This window comes from Strigops habroptila, chromosome 9, assembly GCF_004027225.2.
Source record: "Strigops habroptila isolate Jane chromosome 9, bStrHab1.2.pri, whole genome shotgun sequence".
In the NCBI taxonomy this organism is placed as follows: Eukaryota; Metazoa; Chordata; class Aves; order Psittaciformes; family Psittacidae; genus Strigops; species Strigops habroptila.
Genome location: NC_044285.2, coordinates 23135879 through 23161702, shown reverse-complemented (window position 1 = coordinate 23161702; position 25824 = coordinate 23135879). Strand labels below are relative to the sequence as shown.

The window sequence follows — 25824 nt, the reverse complement described above, 5'->3', positions numbered from 1 at the left end:
TGGGCTGGGCAGTGTTGCAGGTCCAAGCCATAGCCTGGCAGACAAAAACCCTTTAACACAACCTGGGGGGGGAAAGGGGCAGTGGGGGCTTTCTAGCGCCTCAGCACCCCAATTACCATAGAGCTGCCACCACCCCAACAGGATCTGGATCATCATCCCAGCAGCACCCAAATTGCATTCCTGGGGAAAGCCATTAACTTCAGCTCCGTTGCTGGCCCCAGCCAAGAGTGTCAGGAGGAAGCAATGGGAGCACTTTCTCCCACTCTGAGTCCTGGAATATGGAGTGACCTGGTGGCTTGGGCCCCTCCATCCCTGGTGAGAAGGTACCATTTGTTCTGAGGCTGATGGAGCAGCTCGGCAGCACCAAGCCCCGGCACACCACGGGTCAGCTTGTCCAGGGGGCACTGACTGCAGCTTCCTCATGTCATTCCTCTCCCAAGGCTGACCTCCAGCCCAGAAGCTCTTCCCCAGACCTGCACAGGGGGTTATTTTTAGGCACTGCAGGCAGGAGGCAGGGGACAAGAAGAGCTTGGCCCCGGCGGCAGGAAAGCGGAGCTTAGCAAGGCAGGAAGGAGCCAGAGGGTGGATCCGAGGAGCACTCCCTGCCTGCAGCCACTGCGGCTCCTTCCTCTGTCACACACCAGCGGCTTCCCAGAAACGTCCACCCAAGGGGCAGACACTCACTTGGTGCCCCTGCACGCGAGGATGGTGGAGGGGCCTCGTGCTGAGCCAGGGGCAGGATAGGAGAGGGCAGAGGTGGCGGTGGGAGGAGAGGAGCTTCCAAGAGCATCCCATGAGACTCCAGCCTGGGGGGGTGTCCCCACAGAGGCCACACCAGGGACAGGACAAGGGGAATGGCTTTAACCTGCCAGAGGGGAGATTGAGCTGAGCTCTGAGGCAGAAGCTCTTCCCGTTGAGGATGCTGAGGCGCTGGCACAGGGTGCCCAGAGAAGCTGTGGCTGCCCCATTCCTGGCAGTGTTCAAGGCCAGGTTGGACACAGGGGCTTGGAGCAACCTGCTCTAGTGGAAGGTGTCCCTGCCTGTGGCAGGGGGTTGGAACTGGATGATCTTTAAGGTTCCTTCAACCCAAACCAGGCTGGGAGTCTGTGATTCTATGATCAGCAGGCTGGAAGGGGGTTGAGCCCTGGCGGAAGATGCTCCATCCCCAGTGCTGGAAGGAATGGCAGCAAAAAGAGACATGGCAGAGCCCCAGCCATGCCTGCAAAAATGTCGGGAGCCCATTTCCTCACCAGTTGGTCTCTGTGCACATAATCAGATGTGACAACTAGGGACAAATCTGCTGGTGTGTATTCTCTAAAGCATCTTGCACCCACTTGCCCAGCAATACGTGTCCCATAGGTTTTGTGTGTATTCGAGGAGCATTTCTTCTTTCTTGCTTCATATTTTTGGGAAAGCCTTTTTGCCTCAGTGCTCTGCCTGCCTCCAAAATCACGTGCCCATCCTCACTTTGTATCTGACATGGCCGTCACTTTGAGGCAGATTTACTTTAGGTTTAGGCAAGAAGATCCAGCGGAGCAACTTTTATCTGCAATCAGATTTGTACCTGAAATAGCTTTCCAGTCCCATGCTTTACCAAGCAAATGCAATGTTTTGCTGCAGGGACAGTGTTTCCTCACTCCAGTGACTTCCTTGGGCCTGATGGGCCTGGGAAAGTGCTGCTTATTTGCAGGAGAAGCAGGAAAAGGGAAAAGCGGCATTGCAGAAGTCACTTTGTTGTCCCTCTGCTCAGCTCCCTGTGATGCTCTCGGATTCAGGTATTCCCACATTCCCCCCCCAGCTTTGATGGACAACTTCCTTCACACTGAATGACACTTGGGGACCCACCAGGGAGTGTGAGGGCTTTCGAGGATGGCTGACCTGCTCTGCACCCTGCACCAGTGACAAGAATGAGCCTTTGCCCCCTCCTTAATCCACCTTCGCCCTGTCACCGAGAGGAGCTCGTGAACCCTGTCCCCTGGAGGGAGGAGGCAGAGAGGGGGGACGCGGGGACCCGCCGAGGCCCAGGCATCCCCCTGGGGCTTTGGGCCACCCCGAGCACTCGCCACCCCACATTGTGCAAGGCGAGCAGGGGGACGACCCCATCCCACCGGCACCGTGAAAGCTGCCTTTGTTGTGAGGCTGTCAGCCAGGGCAGAGGCATCCCAGACTCTGGTTTCCAGGACGACGGGAAGAGGAGGAGGTTGGGCTGATGGGGAGGAAGGTGAGGGACGGCAGCAGGCAGAAGTGAGTCCCCAAAAGTGGCTCCGTGGTTTCATCAAGGCACCTTCTTGCTGGAAGGGGAGGTGGTGAAGCTGAGCCAAGTCCATGCCACGTGTGGGGTGGGCGAGAGGGGCATGGTGCAGCCCATGCGCCTGACATGGCTGTGTCCCACATCAAACACGATGGAGACCTTTCTCCTGGTCTCAAATCAAACCTTCCCCATCTCCCTCCCGCTCACAGGGCACATCACCATCTGAGCTTGCATTGGAACCAGTCCATCCCAATGGCTACTTGCCCACTCTAACTGCTCACTCACACCACCTCCAACCTCCATCCCACTGAGCAAACAGAGCTCAGGTACATTTTTAGCCAAATAACTCCAGTTTGTCCCTCTGCAGCTCTCCACTTCCATCTGATTTCAGGAGAGTTCAAAGGTGTTTTCCTGCCTCCCACAAGCTCTGGGCTATTTATAGCTGTCAGATGTTGGAGCCCAGTGCTCATGGACAACTGCACAGGGACGATGTGGAAATGGCTCATTGCTTGTGAGTAACTCCAGAACCAGCCACAAGCCTGAGGAGTGGCAGGGTATTGCTTACAGTCCTGCCTAGGAGAGTCAGAGAGGATGGTGGTGAAGAGCAAAGAGAAGCTCCTTTAGGCTGAATATGAGAAAAAAGGCAAATACCCCGTTTGCCAGGGAGTTCTCCTAACACTTGGTACGTCCCTTGGGGAAAGTGATGCTAATCCTGCCCCATGGGCTATTTCAAGCCAGGGTGGCCTAGTTGCCGTAGCTGCTCTCGCTGGTTCTAGCTCTGGAGATGCTCTTATTCTTCCTTAGGTGCTCAGGAGAGGACAATATCATATTGATCTCTAAGCCCTGCCTGTTCTGACCTGCATGCCTCCACAACGTGCAGTGCCACAAGTCCTTTGGACACCCATATCCACCTCCCAGGCTGCAGAGAGGCTTCTCCTGGCTGGGGCTTGGGGAAACAGCGTCCAGTGCTCCATCACTAAGAGCCAAAAGGGTCTCTTCTCACACTCCCACCGGCACACGGCTGGGCTGAGCTTTCACAGACACCAACAGCCCCAGTGGTGACCAGATGAGCCACAAACCCCAGGCAAGCTCTGAGCCTCCATCGCGGTGGAAGAACGGAGCGTGGTCTCCAGCACTCAGTCATCTGGCAGTGAAGTCTGGCCAGGCTGTGGGGAGAAACCAAAGGGGACTTCAGAATAGAGCTTTGTCTTTCCATGGTGACCATCATGACCCTGAAAGGTCCTGGAAGGGAGAGGTGGATCAGGACATTCCTAGTGTGTTGGTTTTCCCTGCCAAAGGTCTGTATCCCACATCACTGATATTCATGAGAACACAGCAGGCATTTCAAGGTTTGAGAGACCAGGGCTCTTGCATCCATACAGAACTCCATACATACAAAGCTGCTGGGAATGACCAGGCACCGGTGATCTCCACATGCCATGAGGGCTTTGTGGAGCTGTGCAGCTGGCCATGAGGATGAGCACCAGCCCATTCCTGACCTGACCTAGTGCTGTGGTGTTCTCCACTCCTGCTACAAACAAGCTCTGGGCCCACAATGCTCCTCCGTGCCGAAGGGACCACTATCTTCTTCATCTCCCCAAGCACTTCCCTGCTCCAACCAAGGGCAGGAAGAGGACAAGAATACCACATACATCTGCGAGCACACAGGAACTCAGGGAGAGCTGGAAAAGAGCTCTCCGGGCTGGACAGGCTCCAGGGCAGCAGAACACACACCCCTGTGCTCAGGAAAGGAGCCAGTGAGACTTTCATCCCCACGGCTCTCCTGGATCTCCATTTTACATCCCATCTGAGCAAAGACACTTCACCTTCCTCTTGGTTTGGGCTCGCACACCCCACTCCCTCCAGCATCAGCTGTGGCACACGGGAGTGCAGTGGACTATTTAGGGAATACGCCCAATAACATTACAATTACTTACCATAAGAGCCTCATGCTTCCAATAATAGCCTAATGTTCCAGGCACCTGTCCAACACACTCAAAGGTTTCTTACCTGCCCACTGCAGGATTCATATCCATCACACTTCCCAATGGACATCTGCATGAGCCATTGCAAAACTGCAAGGCTCTGGAAGACCCCACAACAGCTGCCACATCTGTCTGCAGAGGGGACGGTGGTGAACAGGACCTTCCATCCCCACTGCAAGTCACTTGCTGTAATCTGCAGTGGGTTGAAAGCAATCAATGGTTTTTGAGAGGCAACAGCAAGACCAGTTCATCTGCAGTCAAAGTAGCCTGTCTCTGGCTGGTGGCATCTGCCTGGCTTTGACTGCAGCCAGAGCTCCAGCATGGTCCCTGGGTGGCCACAGATGGGAGATGACAATGAAGAGACCCAACCAGATGCCACTCTCGCCTCCTGACACAGTCACCCTGGTGCTGGAATGAGGCGGAAATGGACAAATGGAGCAAAAACAAAAGGGCTCATAAATGTTTTTCTTGGTCAGATCCCACGAGCCCCATCAGCAATATCCGCAATGGCTTTTGCAGACCAGGCTGGGCAGCCTCATCTCTTTCAAGCGTTCCCAGAGAACAGCAAAACATCATGAGCACAAGTGTCCTGCTGAAAACAGCCTATCCGATAGGAATGCATGATTGTTCTGCAGCAAAGTTACTTGTGGGCTTGGGAAAGAGTTCCTGAGCAGAGGAGATGGTGCAACAGGATGTGGGCATCTCATCGCGCCGTACCAGTAGACAGTCATAAGCTCTGGCACTTGCCCAGCAGTCAGCTCCAATTTGTTTGCACACAGGGTTTGCTGGAAAATTGCATCCAGGCATCCAGTGAATAAAAATGATCCTGGCCCAGCTCACGGGCAGGGTTTGCTGAATGACAGAGGGATGCTGAATTATTCACTCAGCACCAGCGAAGCCTCAAAGGTGGAGGAGAGGGGAGGAGGATCACTGCTGCTAGTCATGTTGTGCTGTCAGTTCTGAGCACTTCATTCTCAGGGCTGTGAGGCTCCATCTGCTGCTAAATCCCCCACGAAAAGAAGAAGGCAGCATTCCTGAGCAGTGAGCGCTGACTGCTCATGGTACAGCAGTGCTAGAACACATTCTCTGACATTCATGAGAAGTACAAATCCAGGGGGAAGCGCCGAGTGGAAGGGATAAATTGCCATTTAGAGTGTTCCACCTACACAGATGTAGAAGAAACAGATGAAGGCACAAAATCCCAGTGTGCCCATCCTGTCTGGAACATTGGAGAGGCCAGTAGAGAGGGCAGATGTAGCATAACCTTCTAGATGTGTCACTAGGCTCCACAGCCAGGCGCTTTCCTGTTCTTCCTAGCATTCAGCAGCTCTCTTTTTCTCTTCTCTATCTCAGCTGCTAAGCTGTCTCTCAGCCCACTTGAATTCAGGATGGTTTTAACCCTGGCAGCCAGGGAAATGACAGTATCTGGAAAATGATCAGTGCTACAGGAGGTCCTTGTTCTCAGTAGACAACTAGAAATGCTCAGAGAAGAGATGTCGAGAAATTGCTGTTGGACATTCACAGCCGGATGCTTTGGTGTCCATGGTGGAAGTGTTTGGGCAGAACTACATGGTGACAAGGCTCTGGATGTGTAGTCTGCATTTGGAAGCACCTCCGCCCCTGCTGTAAACCACACCGAGCAATTCATTCTATCAGGAGTCAAACAGAGGAGACACATTAAACAGCAGAGAGAAGCGTGTCCCCACAGGCAGAGCTGGGGAAGAAGGTAGAGCACCTTGGCTGGGTATGAAAGGCTCCAGGAGAACAAAGGAAAAGAAGGAGGCAACAAAACTCGGGTGGGAAAACAAGCTCATGGATTTGTCCAAAGAGCCACAGGCTCCCAGCACACAACTCTATGGATTCTGGGGGGGGTTTAGTAAAGACAGAGGTGAAGCCACCATGTGTCCCTCTCTCCTTACATGGCCCAGGCAGGAGAGAGGGACAAAGCTGCAGTACTGCCAAGTAGAGTCCCACAGAGCATTGCAATGCTGAGAAGAGCTGGAACAAGCACAGGATGCCCTGAGTAAGTCCATTAACTGAGAGGCTTCTTCCTTTTCATGCCTTTTTCCTCCAGGCCATGTACCTTTCACTCTCAGTACCACTCTGGAGATTACAGAGGCTGCCAATCCATGTGGAAATGGTGACGGAGCTTGAAAATCCAGTTTAAGATCTTCAACCTGCTGTGGCTTGGGCTTCTGACAGCCTCCCATTCCTCTGGGAGACAGCTAGTCTCTATCCGTGACTTGTTCAGCGTGTGTCTGGAGCTGAGGACCCATGTCCCACACATGCTACAGAGAGTCAGCAAAGGCAAGAGATGGAAATGAGGAAACACTATGAGGGAGAAGGGAAGTGACAGGGGCACAGAACCTCTCCTTCTCTCAGGAACCTGTCCCTCTTTGGAACACTTGGCAAAGCCCAGAGGGCACTCTCCAGGTAGGGCACTCTCCAGGTAAGGCACTCTCCAGGTAGGGCACTCTCCAGGCAAGGCACTCTTGCCCTCAGCCCTAGATACCACAGGGGCATTTTCCCTGTCAGTTATTCACCATGTCAGGCTCATCCAGCCTGTTTCTCTCCCTCGGAAACATGGGGGGGTTTAGCCTGAGCATTGGGGGGTGTTTGATTTTTAATGCTTATTTCTTTCTGACACGGCACAGGCCATTCCAGCACCCCTTTATCTGTGGTGCTCTTTGACCCCCATGTGTCAGGGGTTCAATCTGGTACGTTCCACTCTTTGCCCCCACTTAATTCTCTTTTAGCTGCTCGCCTTTTGAAAGCTGGTGCCATATGCCAGTCCCAAAGAGCCCTGATCAATACCGGGGGACCACGTCCCTGCGACCCCGCAACCTGCACCGCAAAGGGCAGAGGGCAGAGCAGAGCGTTGGCCATGTTTGCAGTGTGAGATTTCAGCTGCATGGGTTGGAGGGGGAGGGAGAGCTTTTCTTTCTTGCTTTCCTTTCTTGATTTTCATTCTTGCTTTCTTTTCATGCAGCTCGGTCCAGCAGGGACAGCAGAGCTCTGCCTGCCAGTCCACTCCTCTGCCTCCAATAATGAGAGGGAGCAACAGAACCTCTAAGGATTGGGATGCCTGAAAAGGTAACATAGAAAGAGCAGCAGCACATCTCAGTATAAGACAGGAATTGTTCATGCCTGTCCCTTTCAGAGCCAGGGTGCTTTGGGGGTGCAAAGTCTCAGTCCGCTTTGTAACACAGGGAACTTAAAAACCCCGCTCAGTGTGCACAGAAGAGCTCTGGCAGCAACCCTGCTGCTTTGCAAGGGGAGGACCTGGGTTCCCTCCCCAAAACCTCAAACCTCTGCCATGGCTGAGCCTCTCCCCTGGGGAAGGAGTCCCTAGGAAGGTGCTGCAGACCCATGGCTGGCTGCACATCCCTGTCTCGCACCCCACATCACAGACACAGTGGTGGGATCCCTCACCCACCACGCTGAGGGGCTGCGTGAGCTGTGCCTTCACCAGCCAAGGGCCACTGGATCTAAAGCCACTCTTTTCCCAGGCACAGACCTGCCTCTTGGGCATGTATTGGCTTTTTCTCCTCTCCTCTGTGCAAAAGAGCTTTCTGCCCTGGTTGCTTTCATTTTTAGAGCAAGGAGAAGAACAGATGAAAAGGGAAAAGCTTGGGAAAGCAGGGCTGTGCTGGTACTGCTTCCAAAGGCGGATTTAACCCAGCTTAGCTTCAGCATGGAGGAAAAAGCCTGCAGTTAAGTCTAAGCCCAAACTCTTTCCCCAGGAACAACCAGCTAGGAAGTATCTGCAGGATCGTCTTGCCTTGCTGCTGTGGGTCCCATCCCCATAGCATTTGGTGCTGAGTCCTGGCAGAGCAAGGCTGCCAGAGACCCTGTGGCAGAGCCAGGCAGATGTTCTATCTCCCCATCTGGACACACCAACACACTGTTTCCTTGGGCAGAGGCTGTTTCCCTTGGGCAGACGTCATGCCCAGTGTCATACCCATCACTGGGAAGTAGCTACTACCCAACACAAGCACCAGACCTCCAAGGGGTGCAGGACAGAGCATGGCCATGCCACCAGCCACTGCTTTGCAAGCCAGGTATTGTCTCATCATGTTAACAGCCAATTCCTGTTAAACATCCTGGTTGCCCAAGGTGCTGAGCACTTCCCAGGTGTCTGCAAGGGGAAGGTGTGATCAACCCACAGCATCCATAAGGAAAGGAAAGGGCCAGAGGGGTGGTTTGATTGGTGTGGCTTTGGCTGCTGGATGAAGAGTGTAATTCCTGGTGCAAGCACCAAACCCAAGCCAGTCCCACACAGACCCTTCTTTCTCCTCACCTTTGCTTCCACTTCTCTGCAGGGGGAGGCACAGTCCATGCCAGGGTCTGTGAGCCTTATATCCCATTACGAATAAAAGCACTTGGGAATGACCCTTGCACACTACCGGAGTGGGGTCAGTGGCTTGTATATAACCCTCTTAGATGATTTTGGGGGATGAGTTAATGCCCTCACCTTACCCCAGCCACCCAAAGCTCCATGGGTGAGAGCACCACATCCTGACTACCCCCAGCATGTCCGGGTTTCTCCCTGAGGCTGGAGAGCCAGGAAAGCCCCCACTTGTGTCGATCTGCGACCCAAGCGTTTGCCCAAGGACAAGCACGACGGGGCACCTTACCCTTGCAGGCAGTACCCGCTGGTGGCGAGGGGAACCCATACCCCACACAGAGGCCACTGCTGAGCACCATCTAATTAACCCTTCTGACAGCTCCCATTAAAAATAAAGGGGCCTCAGGTCCCTGCTGGAGTGGCCTATTTTACATGTGTATCTCCTTGGCTGTGCGGCGGCGGCGGCTGCTCGGAGGCGGTTATTTCAGGAAGGGAACACTATAGATAACTGATCCACAGCCAGGTGTCATGTTCCTCATTTATTTCCAATTACCATGTCTTCTGAGCTGCCTAGTGTCAATTCATTTGGTCACCTCCATCCTACTGCTCCTCTCCAGGGCCCGTCTCCGCGGTGGTGTGATCACTCCCCAGGGGCAGGCTGTTACACAACAGCTCTGCTTCTCTTTCAGCTCTGTCTTGTCCTCGTCTCCCCGGGACACCCCCAGCTCCGTACCCCTCGTCAGGGTCATGCAGAGTCTCTGGGAGCAGCTGCAGTGTGAGAAGGCAGAGGAGAATCCCAGGCTTTGGGGTGGGATCTGCTCCTTGGGATGCCCATTGCAGTGACAAGCATGGGCAGCAGCAGTGCCCTGCTCAGCCACAAAGGTTTCCTGCACCTCCTTCCCAAGAGCATCTGGCCATCCTGATTTGCTAGGTGGCAAGTGCAAGGCCCCTGGAGCTCCTCTGTCCCTTGGCTCATTGCTCTGAAGCTCATTTGCCCCCTCAGCTGCTGAACATGGGGGCAGTTTGGGTGTCTACGTGTGCATATGTGGGAATCCAGAACCTCCTGGACCCTCATTTCGGTTTCGCTGTGCTCTGTGCACACACAGAGATGCCTCAGTCCCCTAGTGCAGAACCTGCTTCTCCTGGCCAAGACCCGTGGTCACCCTTTCATCAGGGACAGCATTGTCCTGTTGGAGATGCACCCATAGGTCCAGGCAAACACCCTGAAGTCACCAGAGCTCAAGAGTCTGGACGAGCATGTGGATAAGGTGGTTTGTGCTGGCCATCGCAGGGCTCATCTCATTCCCACTGTGGACTTTGCTTCCACCCTTTTTCTCCACCCCGCCACTACCACGCTGTGCCCCTCCAGCAGGTCTCCCCACAGCCCAGCCAGGGCTGTCTGCTGGCTCCCTGCCCCTCCATCCATGCCCACCCCAACCCTGGCTCCCTGTAACAGAGGGGGGACAGCTGCTGAGGCAGACAGCACCATGCAGAGAAACGGGGACACTCTGACAGGAGGAGACTCCAGTGTCACCAGATGTGTCTGGGAGAGACAGCCCAGCCCTCCTGCCTCTTGCCAGAGCATCCCACCCAGTGCTTTGTGATTTTATCCATCTGGACACCCCAGACACATGCCAGAGAGGGCAGAAAGCTGCGATGTGCAGGAAGGATCTTAACATGGGGATGATGCACAGGCTGCGGGAGGGGCAGGAGCTCCATCGTCCGGTTTTAGTCCAGTCACTGACATGCTTTTCCTGCTGGACATCTCACTGCATCCTTGCCAGCTACTGGGTGCTGATGCCCCAACCTGCAGGGCTGCTGGTCTTCCTTGGGTTGCTACCATCCCTTTACAATCAGCAATGTCTCAGCCCCTGGCTCTGCAGCCAACTGCATTTTAAATCTCTCCATTGATGTCTGAAGAAGCAACATAACAGGCTGAACCCTTCAAATCCAAATCCCCCTATGACTAGGGGAAGTGCAGCCCTGCAGTGTAAGTCTGGGCTCTCCTCTAGCTGCACCCTCTCATAATGGACCACCTTTAGGATGAAGTGTCTTCATGCTTCCACTTCTGGGCACCTTTTTACCTGCTGAGCTGCTCTCGAGTGTGCTCTGGCATCTCCCTGCTCCTGCTGGCACTGCGGAGTTGGCAGTGCTGGTGACATGGGCTTGCTCGTCTGCCTGCTCACTGTCAGCAGCGCGGCCAGCTCAGTGCTGCTGGTGACAACAGCAGGGACCACGAAGGGCATGATGTCATTCTCAGATCCATCGGGAAGTTTTCAGCAGTGATGGCTGGAAAAAAACAGCATTTTTCCTGTGAAAAAGGGCACATTTGCTCTGGTTTCAATGAGAAAGAAATAAATAGAAAGCCTGGTAGTGACTGTCCTTAATTGATTAGTCATTTCTGCAGATGATAATTGCACATCAAAAGACTGAGATCCTACTGTTTCATGCAAATGTCCTTATGAATAACAGCCAGGCACAGGGGAAGTGGATACAAGAAATAAATCCTTTCGAAACCACCCAAGAGAATTTGGAGCTTGAGTTTTATTTCAGGAAAACAATTTTGCTCTGCAAAGAAACACCCTCAACCTCAGCTGCTTCCCAAGGTCCTAACACTGGGCGATGGAGTTCTTGTCCCTCCCGCTCCCTCTGCATCCTCCCCACTTCAAGATTCTTTCTGCCCATCGCAGCTTTCTGCCCTCTCTGGCACACGTCAGGGTGTCCAGGCTGGGTCCTGGTCCCCAGGCTGTGATGTCTGGGGTTGAACCACCAGCTCCTGTGCTCACATGAGAATCTCCGTGCTCATTGAATTACTTGAGCGCGGCTGCTAGCCCCAGTGTCTGGCAATAGAGGCTTGTGAGCATGACTCAGTCAGCCTCCGAAAGCAGCCACGAAAAACAAGGACCTGCTGTGAGCTGCATCTTGATTTCTAAGCCAATCTCGTGTTGTTTTGCAGGGCCAAAGCATGGGGCTGTAAGAACAGGGCAGCCCCAGGAACTCCAGGCATTTCTGGGGAGTTGGAGCAAACTGTCCATCTGGCAGAAGGACACATTGCTGAGGTCATGTGGACCCTCTTGCCTGCAGGAACCAAGCCCCTGCATCTCCAGGGCTGCAGCCACAGCGTGGATAAACCTTTTGCAGATGTCATTTCTTGTTTGGGGTGGTAGAAAGGCTCCGCAAAGGCCACCTTCTCATCTGCCCCCTCACTGGCCCGGGTGAATCCCAAACCCGTGATCCCTCCAGGCCCCCATTTCCCAAACATCACTGAGCAGCCCTGAACAGTGGTAGGCAAGGCAGGCCCTGGGGCAACATCAGATTGTGCTTCTTGCAGAGAAGCAGTGGCTCCTTCAGGCCACATGAGTGGTCTACAGAGCAATAAGCTGCCTCAGCACTACAGGGAGGATGGCTATGGCCAAGGGAGGAAGTGTTTATGGTTGTGGAGAAACCATTCTGCAAATCCCTCCAGCCTAAACTCCTGCTCCATAGTCCCTGTGGTGACAGCAGGGAACTAGATGTGACCTTCTTCTACCTGGTCCTACCCAACTATGCACACTCAGGTTCATCTGTATCACCTTCAGCATGAGCTCAAAACCTGCTGGCATTTAATCATTCCTTCGTCTCCTTGTCACCGTCACTGATGAAGTCACTGACCAAAGAGCACTTTGGCTCCTCAGGGTAGGCTGAATTTCCCTGCAGATCCTGCAGTGGCCGGGTTCAGATCTGCTACCTTCAGATGGCTTCGGCATGGAGGGCTGTCGAGCTTCTTCCTTCCCTCTTTGTAGTCAGTGAGGAGAAAGAGGCACTTTCAGGGCATGAGTCATCTGACCTATTTAGCCATCTTAGGGAGAGATGAATGAGTCCTTAAGAGGGCTTGTTTCTTTCCACTGTCTAGACAGTCAACCTCTCGACTGCAGACACCTACCCCTGCTCTCCTGAAGCACACCAGACACCCTTCCCAGGCTGGTGAGGGGTGCTGGCTCCTGATGGGCTTCCAGCACAGGTCCAGGGTTGGATCATACCTAGATATCCTCAGGGGAATGCTTGCTCTGAGGGCAAGGGAAGAGTTCAACACCATAAGAGTGGAAATCCAATTCTGGACAACCTTCTCTGCCACTAAGTGAAGGTTTTGTTCGTTGAGCTTGCCCTGGCCACGCTGGCCCTAGGACAGGATGCTCTGAATAACAACTGGCTGTGCTAGCCAAAAAAGAAGGGGGATTGTTATTCTAGTGCTGTCACCGGCTTACCTGGGGCCCCGTGCTCTGCAGTGGGGGCACAGTGTGCTAGAGCCTGCGGAGTGTTTGTCTGGTCTTCATAGAAGTACAGAATCCCAGACTGGTTTGGGTTGAAGGGACCTTAAAGCTCATCCAGCTCCAACCCCCTGCCCTGGGCAGGGACACCTTCCACTAGAACAGGTTGCTCCAAGCCCCTGTGTCCAACCTGGCCTTGAACACTGCCAGGGCTGGGGCAGCCACAGCTTCTCTGGGAAAAGTCTGTGCCAGCGCCTCAGCACCCTCACAGGGAAGAACTTCTGCCTAAGGTCTTAAGAGAAAGCACAGTTACTGTCACTTCTTGTGATTCCTGGCACCATGATGACTTTTTTTACATAGAAGGGAAATGTCTAAGCAAGCAATTACCACCTTTTTTAGATCATCATGGTCTGTAGACCACCTACCTGTGCTTCTCTGCTAATCCCACATTACAGTTCAGCTCCTGAGCTCAGCCTTGCTCTACAGGACCACAGCTGATAAAGATCCATAGATGTCTGTAAGATTCAGTGGCATGAACCAATCAGGACAGGGAAGGCTTGGGAAGGTGGTATTGTCCTGGATTCAGCACACAGACCAAAAGGCCTCTCACATAGTTAAAAGAAGGCTGTGCATCTAGGCATGAAACTGGTTGGCTGTGTCCAAAAGAGAGGGACTTTGGCACTGAGTAGAGCCAATGGGTGACAAATGGTCTAAAGTCATCTTTTGTTTGAAAAGGAGGGGAAGAGTGAGTCACAGCAGGGGTTGAACTCACATCTGTACTCCACAAGCCTGAGGCAGATCCTGAGCGCTGGAACACATTTTGGAAAGCATGCTCTGCTACCAGCAATGGCACAAACAGGACTCCAGAACCAGTAAAAACAGCCTGAGAAAGGGTTTGATGGCGAGACACAAGGAGGATGCATGTTTGTAACCAAGCACAAAGGTTGAGAGGGCTCCTGAGCACAGGTGTAGCCTAGAAAAACCATCCTACGGTGCAGCTGGACGCAACGGGTTCAGCCAGAGCGAAGGGCTAGAAGGTGCAGGCAGCAAATTCAAATGGGAATAAGGGATGTACCACAAACCATGGGGTTCATTGGCCACCGAAGCTGTGTGAAAGAACTTCATGCTCTGGTTGTGCTCATCATTGCAAGGGAACAGCTTTAGGTGAAGAGAAGACAACCTCAAGCCAAGTTGTTGTTACTGGGCTCTGCATGTGCAGAAGTGCATCAAACTGCCCTGTAATATGCACAGGGAGATCAGAGACACCAGCCTGACCCAGGACCTACTGGTGCTATGGCCCAAGTTCATCCTTCTGGGGCTAAACACATGCCAGAGGTGCCCGCAGGAGCTGGAGGGCACAGCTCCTGCAGTTCCTCCTGTGGACAGTGTCCATTTGCCTGTGGCATCACCCACCTCTTCTGGCATGAGAAGAGGCTTTGGGAATGTGTTAGCATCTCTGTGGAGTGACTGAAATCCCCCAAATCTTACTTCAGCCCCTCCCTGTTTGCTCCTGCCCTTTGCTCCAGGAGCCTGCCCTTCCTCCGGGATCTGGGACCGCTGCAGCAGGGAAGCACACGCTGAGATGTTTGAGGCATTCTGGAAGCATCAGGAGGGGGCTACCAGGGTAGACCTCATGGAGTTCAAACTGATCCCTCTGCACCCCATCCCTGCCAACAGCACCCTGCAGCCAGGAAGAACCCGGCCAAAGCAGGAGCCTGGGTCCTGCCCCGGCCGTCACGGACACAAGAAGAAGACCACGTTCAAAATTAATATATATTTTTATTGAATAGTTGCTCTAAGTGGGCATGTGAAGCCACCCATAGAATTACTTCTGTCATCTCAGCAGTGGTTCAGTAACAGTTATCAGCTTTGCGAGAGAAGAAAACCAAACAGAAGAGGGTGCATTAAAATAAATAGGTTATTTTTTTTTTCTTATCTTTAAAATAAACTTTTCAAATAAATACTTTGGGTTGTTTGGGGTTTGGTTTTTTTTTTATTACTTTTTTTTCCCCTTAAATGGTACAAGAGTATTGTCAAAAACCAGCCATCAGGTTATAAACATATATTATACCTTATAGAAAGGAAGTGAAGACAGCAGGGAGGGATCTCTTTATACACTGTACAGAATGCCTTTGTACCAGTTCAACGGAGGATTAGAGGCTTCGGTTCTTGGTATGAGACTCTCCCTTGAAGCCAAGAGTGATCGGTCTTCTAAGGAGAGCTTTGTGCTGAGGACACCTGGGGAGGCAGGAGGCAGCTCGGCCGCTGCTGGTCCACAGAGCATCAGAAAGGGCTGAGGGAGCTGCTGCGACATGATGGGCAGAGGGGAATGGGATGGGAAGGGGAAGGGGCTCTGCTGGGCCAGCTCTGGGATGACCACACACCTCCTGGCTGGAACAGAGGGTGTGAGAAACCTCCTCTCCCCATGCCCAGGCCAGCGCACCAGGGGGGGTTTGGTCCTGCTCGAGCTAGAGCCCTTTGCGGTGCTGCAGGAAGCTGCAGTAGGACAGAGACCCAGCGAGAGGCCTGGCACTGCTCCCCCTCACCTGGTACTCGCACATTCACCCTGCCCCATGAGGCGCGTGATCTCTTCCCATCCATGCATCCATCCATCCATCCATCCATGACCCTCCTGCCAAGAACGGGTGTTGGGGTGGGGGGTCTATCCCTCATCTACTTGCCTCACATGCTGATCACAAGAAGTTAAACCTTCCAATACCTGAAGACCTCCCAGTTTCCTCCACCCAAGGGCCAGAGACAGAGAGCAAACTAGCAAAGTGGGTGCTGCAGACAGCAAGCTGGGGGCACAGTGTGCTCCTCCCCTTTGCAGCCCAGTCGTGCAAACTCCTGTCACCCCTCCACTCGCCTCTCTATTGCACTCAAGCAGCCATGCCTAAATGGTTATCCTGTGCTTTGGCATCTTTTGGTCAATGACACTTGCCCATCAGTGTGGGGTTCACACATGGGGATGTGGAAGAGCGAACTCAATGGCATTTTACGGGAATCTGAGAGTAGAGTCCCAAAGAGCTTCCTCCCCTATTTTTTGAGGTACTTGGCCGGCACCGATGTTTCTCAGGGATGGGTGGACAGCAGCCCAAGGACCATTTCTGCCCTTCTACTAGGAGGGTTGAGGAGCTGCAGTGGGAGGGAGACTCCACCTTGGTCCCCAGTGACCCCTCATCACCAGTACAGGGGCCAGCAGGGAAGGAGGGAAGCGAGACCAAGGGAAGCCTCGGAGAAAGTAAGCACCAGCAGGACCTCTTGTGTGGATGGAGCTTTGGAGGTCTGGGTAGGAAAAGGAGGCTCCTGCACAGGGAGCAGAGCGGGGGGAGCACAGGTCTTGCTCAGCACCTCCTGCCTCCTGCTCCTTTGGCACCTGAGCCTCCCTTTCCCCACCTAAATCCTCCCTACATCCCCGCATGTTTCCCAGCAAAGGAGCCCACAACCAGCAGAGACACAGAACACAGCAGCCGTTCCCTGGCGGAGCGGATCCATCCCTGCCAGCTCCCATGGAAAAGGGAGGACTCGACACACGACTCTCTCAAAAGAAAACCAAGAAAGACACGTCAGGACAGAGACAGACCCAAACTGCCGGGACAGGCAGCTGCAAACAAACAGCTAGAGCAGATGTGATCTGACTCACTGCAGGGTGGGGCAGGAAAGGGGCTCACAGCCCCAACCAGATCTGGAGCCCTCTCTGCAGGGAAACCAAACTCTGGCAGCTGGAGATGGGGAGGGAGTGCTCTGGAGATGTTAGGAAAAGCTCGGGAAAAAAACTATGATCAGAGGCTACCCACAGCGTTCCTGACACCACATGAGTCCTGTGAACCAGAGCTGGCCTCCTTGGATTGCTTCTGGCAGATCCTGACTTGCCCTTTCTGCTGAGAGCAAGGAATGGGAGCTGGATGAGACCCCTCCAGATGGAGTGGGAAGCAGTAACCCCACGTGAAGCCACCTGCCCCTGTGAGCAGGGTAGAGGCCAACAGCCCTAAACCTCTCCAGCCCATGCAACCACAAGTCCTAGATGTGGCTTTGCATTTTGAGCTCAACACAGCCAAACCAAAGCCCTGCGCTGGTCTGACAGCACTCATCTGGGGCTCTCCTCCTCTCCAATTCCCCTTCTACATGCCCCCTATTTCATAACATGTATCTCACAGGTTTTTCATTTCTTGGAGATGAAACATCGGAGAGATGTGGCCAGACCCCTCAGCCCTGCACCCTGCTATGGCACCATCCCTGGGGAGAACTGGGGCTCCTGCACTGGCCCAGGAAAAGCCCATTAGGTAGAAGGCTACTGCAGGAGTCCTGGCCTGAAGGTGAATGAGCTGCAGGAGCAGCACAGGGCTTGGCTGGGCAAAGCTCTGGGGAGCGGGTGCGTGGACACCCATCTCCTCATCCAACAGCTCCAGCACCTGGGGGAGGTCACCCCGTGCCTGCATGACTTTGGAGGCCGTGAAAATGATGAAGCTTCACATGTTGAGTCATTCCACCATCAGGAGAGGAAGCAATGAATTGCAGAGATACAGAGGTGGTAACTAAATTTACAAGTAGGATCCATTTAAAAAGGAGGAGGAAAAAAAAAACCCCACCATATATCAAAGTAGAGCAAGTTGGAAAATTCTGTTCATTAGTTTTCGTCCAAAAGTTTCAATGAACTATTTCACATTCTCATTGGAGTGAGACCATTCCTCAAATCCTCAGTGAAAAAGGAACCTTTTTTCCCTAAAAACAAAAAGGTTTAATACTTTTAGGAAGAAGGAGTTGAATCAGCACCAGTAGAGAAGGGAACTGAGCGCTCAGGAGGGAGGGTGCCTCTTGGTGGAAGTCTCTCCCCCAGGCATCACTTGGAAGTGAGGAGCCAAGCGATTATTGGCATATGGATAAATGTGATTGCAATATATAAGTGCTGCCACAGGGACATGGACTGAGCTTACGGGGGTGACGCACCTACAGGGCATCCTCTGAGAAGATCATTGCCCTAAAACCCAGCTGATTGCAGAGTTCAGGGCTGGCCTCAGAGGACATAGAAACCACACAGATGTGGCCATCTCTGTTCTTCATGCCAGGAGATCCTCACTACAACCCAGAGTACCATCCTGAATTTCCCACAGCTTGTGGCAGCAGTCTCTCCATCTTTGACCAAAGGAAGCATCTTTCAACATCCCCCCTTGGGCTCTAGGTGCAATGACGGTGAGGATTTCAGTCACGTCCCCAACATGCCCCAGGCACAAACCTCACACCAGGGCTGGGATTCATCTCCCCTTCCACAGGGAACCTGGACTTCCAGTATTTGGGTCCTATTTGAGTCGAAGGAGACAGGCACCACCAGAACATCATTTAATGAATAATGTTTTCAAGGGGGATGAATCACTCTCTGAATCTGCTTTTCTCTGCAACGGAGGGAGCTTGGATCAGCCACGATTTTTAGACAGCAAATGTATGGGAAGAGGAATCCCATGATGAGAGCCTACCTCCTGCCTCACCCCAGAGCCAGCACTAAATCCTACCCTCTCCCTGCAAAGCAGACCCCGCCAGGACAAGCTGTAAACCTCCCTTTCCCCCTGTCCCATCTACCTGGGAACCAAAGGTCTAGGATTAGCAAGAACCAGACTAGGAAATCATCTTCCAGCATGTGCAAGTGTACCGGGAAGCCAACCGTTGCATCTGGCACCGTTCACAGCAGTATCATGAATATTATTAGTAATAGACCTACCCATCCTAACGTTATATTTCTATATACAAAAATAGATCCACAGAACTCTACGTAAAGAGGTGGCTGAGGGAAGGCAACGGACGAGCCCTGGGTGGCAGGGACTTGGAGAAAGCCAGGGGACATGTTGCATATATTTCTCCAGGGGATCCGTTTGCTTCCCTCTGCTCTCACACGCCTTGGAGGAGGGACCAGCAGGAAGAGCTGAGCACTGGGACGTCCTCCCAGCTGCAGCTCCCCTGGCTGATGGGCTGATGGCAGCAGGGTTACCCCTGAGAGCTGGCACTGTGCGTTTCCAAGCGGCGATGGGGCTGAGTCCGGGGCCAGGAAGAGCTCCCCATAACTGCAGCAACAGGTTGGGCTTCTTATTCTCACAGCAAGCAAAGCATGAAGCACTGACCCTGAGTCAGGTTTCCTCCTGGTCTGCAGATGGCCCAGCCCCAGGGCTTGGTTCAGACCCATCTCTGCTTTGCCACAGGAACACCCTCAGCAGTGCCCGCAGCGTTTGCCCACCAGCATCACACTGGTGTTGGTGTGACAGACCGGTGGGGCAACGAAAGCAAGGGGAAGACTCAAAGGCAACTTCTGCAGGGAGGGAAGGTCGGGGTCTCATCTTCCAACCCCCCTTTTTGCCCTCTGTTTCCCTCCAGCCCATAGCAGGAGGTGCAGGAGTCCCCCCCCCCGGGTGGGTGCTAACCAATGGGACCGGCAAGGCAAGCACAGGCTGCACACATGTGTTTGTGATCTTCATTTTGTTTAAAGTGAATTCAGCACTGGTGGAAGGTACCAGATCAGGGCTCTCGGTGCCTGTGGCACCGATGGAGCCGGGCAGCAGCTTCCATCCAGCCGGGGTTTGTGCTCTGGAGGCAGCCCTTCAAGGCATTGAGAAATGAATGGCAATTTCAACCCGGCTTCTTGTTCTCAGCCAAATCCCAGAGGGGACCTTTCCCTCGCTGCAGTCGGGCAGAAGCGAGTGGGCTGGGCTGCCTCCCATAGCTCCTTCCCCTGCCAGAAGGTTTCTAAAGCTTCCCACACCTTCCCTTCCTCTTTGCGACAGAAAAATACGATGCCACTTCATTTTGAAGCTCGCTTCCTTCTCCCAGAGGCTTCCAAGCCCAGATGGAAGCCACTGCCACCGGCAGGACCCTGCATCACCCCAGCCCTTGGAGAAAGCAGATTTAAAGCCACGTAAGAGCAGAGAGGCCACCCAAAGAAAGTGCCAGAGACAGAAAGAGGTCTGGCTCCCGGAGGACTCTTGTACAGGGGATGCATTGACCTGACTTGTCCCCCCATGGGGAAGGACTGCACCATGGGGCAGTGGCAGCTCTGAAAACCCTCTGAGAGCAGAGTCCTGAGGACACCCCCTGCCTCGGTCTTCCTCCTCTTTTCCTTTCCTGGTCCCTCTCCCGCATGTGCAAAACCACCACTGCCCCCCGGCGGGTGCCAGCTCCCCTGGCCACCCCTCTGCAGGACCCCCAGCTCACCAGTCTCATTCCGGGAGGTGATGGTGGGTAGGGGGGAGCGCTGCAGAGCGGAGGGAAGCTGAAAGAGGAGGGGGATGGTGAGAAGAGGAGGAGGATGAGGAGGAAGAGGAGTAAAGCCTGCTTCTCCTCCCCTGGAGGGTCATACCGGCTTATCCAGCGTCTTGGGGAAAGGCGTGCCGCTGGAGGAGGAGATCTTCCTGCAGACCGTGTTGGTGTGGCTCTGGCAGCGGCAGCCAGGTCGTTTCAGGCCATCATAACCCCGCTGGCAAAGTTTGAGGCACCCCAGGGTAGGAAAGTAGCAGCAGAGGCAGGGCATGAGGAGGGAGAGGAAGCTCATGGCAGCCCAGCGGGCGCAGCAGGACCCCGGCCCGCAGGAGCAGGGGTCGTCGGCGCAGGTATCCTCGTCGTCAGTGGAGCAGTGGTAGAAGAGACCCTTGACGCAGCAGAGGCAAGTCCCGTAGTCAAGGAGGCTCTCGGGGGAGCAGAGGCAGCGCTGGTTGCAGAGCCAGCAGGAGGGCAGGCTGCGGGCAGCCGTGCAGCGCCCGCACTTGCAGCGCCCGCACTCCTCGCAGAGGAAGAGGTGCCCGGGATGCAGGGGTGGCTTCGCCACCACCCCCTTCAGCGGAGACTCCTCCGCTTTCAGCTCGCCGGCCCGTGGCTGCGTCCGGATCAGGGAGTGCCCAGAGTGGGAAGGCGTGAGGCTGCTCAGGAGGCGCTGGTCAGAGGCCGTGGTGATTTGGGAGACGGAGCTGGCCGTGCTGGAGTGGCTCATGTGTTGTTGCAAAGGTGGCATCTGGTGCTGTTGGCTGTGGCTGCGGTGCAGGTCCTGGAAGGTGGAAGACACCAGGCGGTCCTGGGACCACTCTTGCTTGTGCGGAGGCTGGGACAGGGATGGGTTGGAGCGGGCTTGCTGGAAGCACACAGCCGGTCTCTCCACATAGTTGTTGCTGGCACGGATGGAGCGGATTTGGTCGATGGACAGGACCTGCTGGAAGTCCTCCGCGGGTGGGTCCATCGTCTCGTCACAGCTGAGTTCAGCCACACTGGAAGAGAGCTGCATTTCCAGGAGCGAGGAGACCCTGCGGCATCAGGGCACATCTACAAATCCTAAAGGATGGGGCAGGAAGACAGAGAAAACATTTGTGTTACATTCTATAATGAATCCATCCAGGAAGCAAAGAGCGGCTGGAGAACTCCTAATGAAGTTATTTCCAAGAATCAGACTCCAAGAACTTCTGTGCCTGGGGACACTCAGGCTGGACACAGCCAAAATCTGTCCCTTGGCCCGGGTGGTCACAGCATCTCCTCACACTTCTGTGCTCCTCATGTCCTTCCAAAGGATTTCCCACCCCTTGCCAGCACTGATGGACCCCGTCTGTCCTTCCTCTCCTTCCCAGAGTAAATGCCAGCCCTCTCTGGAGGAGGGAAACTTGAAGCTGTGACTTATCCAGAGCCAGTGACAGAATTGGGAACGGCATCTCCTCCAGAGCAGGAGATGCTTTTGGGGCTTCCCAGTGCCCCCAGAGCAGCCTCCCAGTGCCGTAACACGGGCATGGGGACGGAGGGGATCTGAGCACTAGTTTCAGGCAGCATCAGCAACAAATTGCAACTAATGAGACACACGTTAGGCCAGGGACAGGCCAAGCCCACAGACTCCCTGAGTCCTGGCAGTTCCCGCTGCATCATCCCCCTTTCCCGTGCACAACCCAGCACAGCCCAGGAGCCGATTCACCCCCCAGGAACCCCGAGCAGGGCAGGTTTTGGTTTCTTCTTCACCCCGGCACAAGCAGAGGGGAAGCAGGGAAAGCAGAGCTGGCAGCAGGCAAGCCCCAGCCTGCTCCCTGCACCGAGGCTGCCGTGTGTCTGCTGCTGTGCTCAGGAAACAGCACTTCCTGAGTCTGCAGCACCGGCAGGCGCCTGCTTTATCCCAGAGGGAAGGTCCGGACCCGCCGAGGGCGGTGGGGCTAGGGCAGAGAGGACCCCCATGTCCTACAATTCCCCCCACAGCAGGTTTGACCTGATGGCATCGGCACCATCACCAAACCTGGGCTGCCACCAGACCTCGCTGCTGGCATCTGGTGAAGCCTCAGTGGGGCTGGGTGAGGAGAGGGGCAGGAGAAGGGCTCTCAGTGGAGCCCCATCTCTCCCCTTAGGATGGAGGGAGGGAGAAGCCTGTGCCTCCTGCAAAACGGAGCCGCCCCAAGCACACCGAGGTCGGAGCCATTCTGCATGCCAGACCCCCCCCAGCACTTCCAGCCCAGATCTCAGTGTCAGATCCCTGCTCTCCGGGCACAGCCAATTTTCCCAGGACAAATCTCCCCTGGCAGATCAGATGAGTGATCCCTCAGTGACACAGACACTGTCACAGTGCCCGGGCCCGCAGGAAGACGCCACTTCCCTAAGGAAGCTCCCCATGGCCAGGCGGTGCTGGAGCCTTTCAAGTAGGTGAGGGGCCACAGGTAGAATCTGCTCATGCAGCAGAGAGAGGCAGAGGGAAGATTGATTTTCATTAGCCAGGCTGACCTTGAGGAGCAGGGAAAAGCAAGGCAACTTACTTTGACTGTTCATGCAAGATCTCGTCTCTCCCATCCCCCTCCCCGGAAAGAAAAGGCAACGGATCTGCTGAGATTTGGGATTTTCCGGTGCCTGGAGCCCACCCGCGGCCCCCTCTGAGCGATTCCAAGTGAGATGCTCACCCCATCTGAGGAGAGGCAGGCAGGGAATTAGTCACTCTCCCGGGACACCCACAATTGATTTGGACCCTGATTTCTTTACCACTAATACCAAGGTGAATTCGGAGGGCAGAGCGGACCCAGGCAGGGCGGGCTTTGTGAGCACACTGCCAGGATGGGAATGGGTCATGGTGGCAAAACACCCTCCTGTGAGCTGCTGTCTGCTGCCACTGAGCTCCTCACCTGGTCTTAGTAAAGCACAGGCTAGTGACCTGAAGTCCCCTGGACCCCTGAAGGGATATGGCACATCTCCATCTGCTGCTAGGACCATGCAGGGGGGAGCGGAGAGCAGCCTCTGAGGGTTCCCACGTCCCTCATGACCCAGATCCCATCTTGGGGTGGGATCATGTGGGGAAGAAGCTGATTCCACCCAGGGAGGAGCTGCTCACATGTGGGTGTCCATCCCCTCTAACCTGTGTGCTGGGATGTGGCAGCATTTGCGTATTAGGGCTCAGGCAGCGAAGCCTCATGAGGCTCTGTGTTGGGTCTGAACCAACGTGTGACCCAAAGGGCAAGACTGAGGGTCCTGAGATAAAGAGCAGCCGAAGGGCAGCCCCAGCGCAGCCACCCCCAGCTCTCTATGCAAGACCTGGAACTCAGGAGACATGAGGAGACCCATGAGCCGGGCTTAGGCAGAAGGGGGTGCACAGGGGACACTGTGGGGAGGAACAGAGCCTTTGGACAGCAGGCAGAGACAGAGCTGGCAATCGGGCCACGCAGCATATGTCAACCCTGACACTTAGGATCTGGGTCCAGGGCTTGGACACAGCATCGTGGGCAAGACAGGTCCTGGGAGGACGCCCAGCACTGAACCAGGGCCCAAATGCTCCTGGACCTCCAATCCGCAGGCGCAGGGGTTGGACACAGACCCAGATTTGCTGGCTTGGGGAGGCAAAAGTCCCCCTGGGACCCAAGGCGACGTGAACCAGAGGATCTGCGGGTCTTCCAGTCCAGTGGGATGGGGGGAAGACAGGCTGAATACTGGAGCTGGGACCTCACTGCTGCCCCCAACCCCGGGGAGCCCAGTGGCCCCCACTCACTCCCTGCTCCAACCAGTCCATACCCCAGGTCCCAGTGGGCCGAGCACCCTCAGGGGACTGCTGCACCCTGCGCTGCCTCGCTGCCATCTGTGGGGACCGGGGCAGCGTGTCCCCAGCCTCCTCCTGCTCACACCCTGCCTGGCAGGGCCATGCCAGCCCCGGAAATCGGGCGAGCTTTATGGCCGCTGCAGCCCCACACATATAAAGTTCGTGTGATAATGGGCCAGAGCAGGGATCGTAAAAGCAAATGATTTACAGGCTGGGGTGGCTGAGAGCCGGGGACGAGCGGCGCAGGGCGCCCAGGTGACAGGAAAGAAAAGGGCTTTTTCCCTCCGGAGGGACCCCCAGGACCATCCCAGCGCTGCGGGGTGCAGCGGGGTGCAGCGGGGCGGCGGCAGGAGGATGATGCCCCAGCCCCGGTTTGCAGCAGCCCACGCGTGGGTCGGATCCGGCGGCAGCCCCCGCGCACAGCCCCGCCGTGTGCTGGCCCCACAGCACAGCACAGCACAGCACAGCACAGCACAGCACAGCACACCCCACGCGGGAGCCGGGTCCCGCTCCTCCCGCAGTCCCCAGCCCCACCGTGCAGCTCCGCACAGCCCAGCCCACGCGGGGGTCGGGTCCGCAGCCCCCAGCCCCTCCTTTCACTCAGCCCCCGCGGTGCCCGGACCCCCGTCCCCGCCGCGTTCGGGACGACCCAGCCCCGCTGTGCGCTCGACCCACGCGTGACTCCGACCCACGCTCGCTGCTCGCCCCAGCACGGACACCCCACCCGTGCCCCGAACCCCCATCCGCACCTCACGCTCACAGCCCCAAGCGTGTCCGCCCCATCGCCCCCCGCAGCCCGCCCCTGCCCAGCCCCACGCGTGTCCGCGCGGGCGGACTCACCCCGCTGCCGCCGCCGCCGCCGGGGCCGCCGCCGGTCCATGCGCCCGCGGAGCGCCGAGCGCGGCCGGGGCAGCCCCGGGGCTGCTCAGGGCTGGGGGCTCGGGGCCCCTCCGCCGCGCCGAGGTCCGCGCCGCGGGCACAGGGAGCGGGGCCGGCAGAGCCCGGGCGGGCGGCGCAGGCTCGTCCCCAGCGCCGGCTGCGAACGGGGGAGCGCGGAGGACGGGAGGGAGGGAGGGATCCGCATCTCTCCCTCGCTCCGCCGCTGCCTTCCCGGAGCTGGAGCTCTTAGCGCTTACCTAAGTGGCGTCATCCCGCTGGAATGGCACCGGCCCATTAGCAGTCCCACAGAGCCCCGGCATCCGCTCCCCAGATAATGGCTGAGCGGAGCCGGGAGCAGCGCGGAGCCTGCAGGCACTATTTAAACATTTCCGTCTGCCTCGGGCTCCGCTTCCCCCCCCCCGGGCCAGCCCGCCCCGGGCCCGCCGCCCCCCGGCCCCTGGGGACATCCGTGGGGCCAGCGCTGGCTCAGGAGGCGTCGCGGGCATCGAGGCTGGGTTCAGCCCCATGGGCTGGGCAGGGGTGTGGGGAGCAGGTTTGGGTGCCCAGGGTCAGCATCGACTGCTGGGCACTGTCACCTTGAGGAATCACTTGATCCGCACATCGGTGGGGAATGGGTGCAGCCACCGACACCCCTCGCCGTTCCCGGGCATCTCAGGAGGCATCAGTGGGAGCCCAGTCGTTGTCCACCCCCTATGCAACCAGACAGCCTGATTTACACAAGAATCACCTCCTCTAATAGAAGCTGAGGTTGGGAAGGGTCTGTTCTGCACTGAGACGCACAGAACCAGCTCACACGCATCCCATTCTCCCAGAAACAAACACCCTGGACTCAAGGTCCAAACTGGACCTGTACGTTCTGTCCCAGACATTTCCCTGCGCTGCTGTGCACTCCCACCTTCCACTGCTTTCTCTCTTCTCTAAGGCAACAACCACTGCTTGGGAGCACCAGGGATTCTTGTGACCCCCCTCAGCCCCATCCGTAAATAAATAGGACCTGGTTTGACTATCCCAAAGACTCAAGGCCCCTCCTTGATGACACTGGACATTGGCATGGACCCCACTAGAGCTCCCACCCTTGT

General features: G+C 55.7%; 1 protein-coding gene across 1 annotated transcript; it reads right to left on the bottom strand.

Moving 5' to 3' along the window:
- Positions 1 to 14590: 14590 nt before the first annotated feature.
- SPRY3 (sprouty RTK signaling antagonist 3) lies at positions 14591 to 25078 on the bottom strand. The gene is made up of 2 exons (XM_030497349.1): positions 24982 to 25078; positions 14591 to 21132 (listed from the first exon to the last, which is right to left on the bottom strand). Exon 2 carries the CDS (start codon positions 21083 to 21085, stop codon positions 20165 to 20167), a length of 921 nt encoding a protein of 306 aa, XP_030353209.1. The 5' UTR covers positions 21086 to 21132; positions 24982 to 25078; the 3' UTR covers positions 14591 to 20164.
- Positions 25079 to 25824: the final 746 nt, after the last annotated feature.

Coding starts and splice junctions, on each gene's coding strand:
- SPRY3 (XM_030497349.1), bottom strand. CDS start 21,085: ATGCAGCTCTCTTCCAGTGTGGCTGAACTCAGCTGTGACGAGACGATG.